The sequence below is a fragment of the Pezoporus wallicus genome, unplaced genomic scaffold (genome assembly GCF_028554395.1).
Source record: "Pezoporus wallicus isolate ANWC-B61680 ecotype Strahan unplaced genomic scaffold, APGP_CSIRO_Pwel_v1 contig_14743, whole genome shotgun sequence".
In the NCBI taxonomy this organism is placed as follows: domain Eukaryota; kingdom Metazoa; phylum Chordata; class Aves; order Psittaciformes; family Psittacidae; genus Pezoporus; species Pezoporus wallicus.
In genome coordinates, this window is record NW_026640716.1 from 1 (window position 1) to 5,986 (window position 5,986).

At 61.5% G+C, this 5,986-nt stretch overlaps 1 protein-coding gene across 1 annotated transcript; it reads right to left on the reverse strand.

Moving 5' to 3' along the window:
* Positions 1-855: 855 nt before the first annotated feature.
* On the reverse strand, positions 856-4,472 carry LOC130605070 (eukaryotic translation initiation factor 3 subunit C-like; the record flags this gene model as incomplete). Its single annotated transcript, XM_057420220.1, has 4 exons — positions 4,390-4,472; positions 3,822-3,947; positions 1,860-1,911; positions 856-950 (listed from the first exon to the last, which is right to left on the reverse strand). Coding segments are annotated over exons 1-4 (351 nt in total), but the record flags the coding sequence as incomplete, so codon positions are not given.
* Positions 4,473-5,986: the final 1,514 nt, after the last annotated feature.

Here is a 5,986-nt window from a genome sequence, read left to right on the forward strand (position 1 = left end):
CCATAGCTCCCACCCCATAGCTCCCGCTCCCACCCCATAGCTCCCACCCCATAGCCCCCACCCCATAGCTCCCATAGCCCCATAGCTCCCACCCCATAGCCCCCGCCCCCATAGCCCCGCCCCATAGCCCCATAGCCCCATAGCCCCCACCCCATAGCCCCCACCCCATAGCTCCCACCCCATAGCTACCGCCCCATAGCTCCCGCCCCATAGCCCCCGCCCCATAGCTCCCGCCCCATAGCTCCCGCCCCATAGCCCCATAGCTCCCACCCCATAGCCCCCTGCCCCATAGCTCCCGCCCCATAGCCCCCACCCCATAGCCCCATAGCCCCACAGCTCCCGCCCCATAGCCCCCTGCCCCATAGATCCCCGCCCCATAGCCCCCACCCCATAGCCCCCACCCCATAGCTCCCGCCCCATAGCCCCACCCCATAGCTCCCGCCCCACAGATCCCTGCCCCATAGATCCCTGCCCCACAGACCCCACCCCATAGCCCCCACCCCACAGACCCATGCCCCACCCCATAGCTCCCGCCCCATAGCTCCCACCCCATAGCTCCCTGCCCCATAGCTCCGTGCCCCATAGCTCCCACCCCATAGCCCCCACCCCATAGCTCCCACCCCATAGCTCCCACCCCATAGCCCCCACCCCATAGCTCCCACCCCATAGATCCTGCCCCATAGCTCCCACCCCATAGCTCCTGCCCCACAGACCCCTGCCCCACAGATCCCAGCCCCACAGACCTGCCCCATAGCCCCCACCCCATAGCTCCCGCCCCATAGCTCCCACCCCATAGCTCCCGCCCCATAGCTCCCGCCCCATAGATCCCCGCCCCATAGCCCCGCCCCCTCTTGCCTTCAGGAAGCGGCTCCTCCCCTCCTCCCGCTTCTTGAGGAAGGCCCCGGCCTCGTCCTCATCACCCGAGGAGGAGGAGGAGGGGGAGGAAGAGCCTGGGGGGGGGAGGGAGGGCTCAGCCCCATAGAGACCCATAGGGACCCATAGAGACCCATAGGGACCCATAGGGACACATAGAGACACATAGAGACCCATAGAGACACATAGAGACACATAGGGACCCATAGAGACCCATAGAGACCCATAGGGACCCATAGAGACACATAGGGACACATAGGGACCCATAGAGACCCATAGAGACCCATAGGGACCCCATAGAGACCCATAGAGACCCATAGAGACCCATAGGGACCCATAGAGACACATAGAGACACATAGGGACCCATAGAGACCCATAGAGACCCATAGGGACCCCATAGAGACCCATAGAGACCCATAGAGACCCATAGGGACCCATAGAGACACATAGAGACCCATAGAGACACATAGAGACACATAGGGACCCATAGAGACCCATAGAGACCCATAGGGACCCCATAGAGACCCATAGAGACCCATAGAGACCCATAGGGACCCATAGAGACACATAGAGACCCATAGAGACCCCATAGAGGAACTCATAGAAGTACATATAGATTGACCCATAGATAAGTCACAGAGTGCCCCATAGATGTGACCCAGAGTGCCCCATAGATGTGCCCCAGAGTGACCCATAGAGTGACCCAGTGACCCATAGATGTACCCCATAGAGTGACCCATAGATGTACCCCATAGAGTGACCCATAGATGTGACCCATAGAGTGACCCATAGATGTACCCCATAGAGTGACCCATAGATGTGACCCATAGAGTACCCCATAGATGTGACCCACAGAGTACCCCATATATGTGACCCACAGATGTGACCCATAGTGTGCCCCACAGATTGACCCATAGAGTACCCCATAGATGTGCCCCATAGCGTGCCCCATAGCGTGCCCCCCCATTGCCCCCCATGTTCCTACCCTCCGAGTCCCGGCTCCTCTTCTCCTCATCCTCATCCGAGAGCTCCGGGTTCTGCAAGACAGAGACCCATAGATTGACCCATAGAGCCCCATAGGGACCCATAGAGACCCATAGATTGACCCATAGAGCCCCATAGGGACCCACAGAGACCCATAGGGACCCACAGAGCCCCATAGATTGACCCATAGAGCCCCACAGGGACCCATAGGGACCCATAGCTCCTTCCCCCATAGCTCCCACCCCATAGCTCCCTGCCCCATAGCACCCCATAGATCACCCCATAGCCTTGCCCCATAGCTCCTCCCCCACACGTCCCACACCGTATCTCCCACTCCATATCTCCCGCCCCACACCTCCCACCCCACATCTGCACCCCCACATCTCCCGCCCCATAGATTCCGCCCAACACCTCCCACCCCATAGATCCCACCCCAGAGCTCTCACCCCATAGATCTTGCCCCATAGACCCCACCCCACACCTCCCGCCCCATAGACCCTGCCCCACACCTCCCACCCCATAGTCCCCGCCCCACACCTCCCACTCCATAGATCCCACCCCACACCTCCCACCCCATAGACCCTGCCCCACACCTCCCACCCCATAGATCCCACCCTACACCCCTGCCCCACACCTCCCCCCCCACACCTCCCACACTGCCCCATAGCTCCCGCCCCACACCCCTGCCCCACACTGCCCCATAGACCCTGCCCCACACCTCCCACCCCATAGATCCCACCCCACACTGCCCCACACCTCCTGCCCCACACTGCCCCACAGCTCCCACCCCACAGCTCCAGCCCCACACTGCCCTATAGATCCCACCCCACACCTCCCACCCCACACTGCCCCATAGACCCTGCACCACACCTCCCACCCCACACCTCCCACCCCATAGATCCCACCCCACACTGCCCCATAGCCCCTGCCCCATAGATCCCACCCCACAGCCCCGCACCACACCGCCCCATAGACCCCGCCCCACAGCTCCCGCCCCACACCTCCTGCCCCACACCGCCCCACAGCCCCCGCCCCACACCTCCCGCCCCACACTGCCCCATAGACCCTGCCCCATAGCCCCGCCCACACCTCCCACCCCATAGATACCACACCACACTGGCCCACACCTCCTGCCCCACACTGCCCCATAGCCCCTGCCCCACACCTCCCACCCCACACTGCCCCATAGACCCCGCCCCATACCTCCCGCCCCACACCTCCCGCCCCACACCGCCCCACACCTCCCGCCCCACACTGCCCCATAGACCCTGCCCCATAGCCCCTGCCCCACACCTCCTGCCCCACACTGCCCCATAGCCCCTGCCCCAAACCTCCCACCCCACACTGCCCCATAGACCCCGCCCCACACCTCCCGCCCCACACCGCCCCACACCTCCGCCCCACACTGCCCCATAGACCCTGCCCCATAGCCCCGCCCCACACCTTCCACCCCACACCGCCCCACAGCCCCCGCCCCACACCTCCGCCCCACACTGCCCCATAGACCCTGCCCCATAGCCCCTGCCCCACACCTCCGCCCCACATTGCCCCACAGCCCCCGCCCCACACCTCCGCCCCACACTGCCCCATAGACCCTGCCCCACACCTCCCGCCCCACACTGCCCCATAGACCCCGCCCCACACCTCCGCCCCACACTGCCCCACAGCCCCCGCCCCACACCTCCTGCCCCACACTGCCCCACAGCCCCTGCCCCACACCTCCGCCCCACACTGCCCCATAGCCCCTGCCCCACACCTCCCACCCCACACTGCCCCATAGACCCCGCCCCACACCTCCTGCCCCACACCTCCCGCCCCACACCTCCCGCCCCACACTGCCCCATAGACCCTGCCCCATAGCCCCTGCCCCACACCTCCTGCCCCACACCGCCCCATAGCCCCTGCCCCACACCTCCCGCCCCACACCGCCCCATAGCCCCTGCCCCATAGCCCCGCCCCACACCTGTCTGTAGGCCCCGATGAGCTCCTCGTAGTCGCGGTTGTGCTTGCGCAGCTTCTGGCGCAGGGAGCTCAGCGCCTTCGCGTTGTTCTTGTTCATCCGCTTCTTGCCCTCCTTGTCCTCCCACAGCTGAGACCCACAGAGACCCATAGGGAACCATTGGGACCCATAGAGGGACATTGGGACCCATAGAGACACATTGGGACCCATAGAGAGACATTGGGACCCATAGAGAGACATTGGGACCCATAGAGACACATTGGGACCCATAGAGAGACATTGGGACCCATAGAGGGACATTGGGACCCATAGGGAGACATTGGGACCCATAGAGACACATTGGGACCCATAGGGACTCATAGAGACCCACAGAGACACATAGGGAACCATTGGGACCCATAGAGACCCATAGAGACTCATAGCACCCCATAGACACCCATAGACACCCATAGACACCCCATAGACACCCCATAGACACCCATAGACACCCCATAGACACCCATAGACACCCCATATCACCCCATAGCCACCCCATATGTGCCCCATAGCGCCCCATAGCCACCCCCATCACCTCGGCCAGGTAGTCCTCGAGGTCGGCGAGGATGCGGATGTAGAAGCGGGGGGGCCCGTCCCGCTCCAGCACCCCCATAGAGCCCCATAGAGCCCCATAGAGCCCCATAGACACCCCATAGACACCCCATAGACACCCATAGACACCCCATAGACACCCATAGACACCCATAGACACCCATAGACACCCATAGACACCCCATAGACACCCCATATCACCCCATAGACACCCCATAGACACCCATAGACACCCATAGACACCCATAGACACCCATAGACACCCCATAGACACCCATAGACACCCCATAGACACCCATAGACACCCATAGACACCCATAGACACCCCATAGACACCCATAGACACCCATAGACACCCCATAGACACCCCATAGACACCCCATAGACACCCCATAGACACCCCATAGACACCCATAGACACCCCATATCACCCCATAGCCACCCCATGTGCCCCATAGCGCCCCATAGCCACCCCCATCACCTCGGCCAGGTAGTCCTCGAGGTCGGCGAGGATGCGGATGTAGAAGCGGGGGGGCCCGTCCCGCTCCAGCACCCCCATAGAGCCCCATAGAGCCCCATAGAGCCCCATAGACACCCATAGACACCCATAGACACCCCATAGACACCCATAGACACCCCATAGACACCCCATAGACACCCCATAGACACCCCATAGACACCCCATAGACACCCCATAGACACCCCATAGACACCCCATAGACACCCCAAAGACACCCCATAGACACCCCATAGACACCCATAGACACCCCATAGACACCCATAGACACCCCATAGACACCCATAGACACCCCATAGACACCCATAGACACCCCATAGACACCCATAGACACCCCATAGACACCCCATAGACACCCATAGACACCCCATAGACACCCATAGACACCCATAGACACCCCATAGACACCCATAGACACCCATAGACACCCATAGACACCCCATAGACACCCCATAGACACCCCATAGACACCCATAGACACCCCATAGACACCCCATAGACACCCCATATCACCCCATAGACACCCATAGACACCCCATAGACACCCATAGACACCCCATAGACACCCATAGACACCCCATAGAGCCCCATAGACACCCCATAGACACCCATAGACACCCATAGACACCCCATAGACACCCCATAGACACCCCATAGACACCCCATAGACACCCATAGACACCCCATAGACACCCATAGACACCCCATATCACCCCATAGCCACCCCATATGTGCCCCATAGCGCCCCATAGCCACCCCCATCACCTCGGCCAGGTAGTCCTCGAGGTCGGCGAGGATGCGGATGTAGAAGCGGGGGGGCCCGTCCCGCTCCAGCACCCCCATAGAGCCCCATAGAGCCCCATAGAGCCCCATAGACACCCATAGACACCCCATATCACCCCATAGACACCCCATAGACACCCCATAGACACCCCATATCACCCCATAGACACCCATAGACACCCCATATCACCCCATAGACACCCATAGACACCCCATAGACACCCATAGACACCCCATAGACACCCATAGACACCCATAGACACCCCATATCACCCCATAG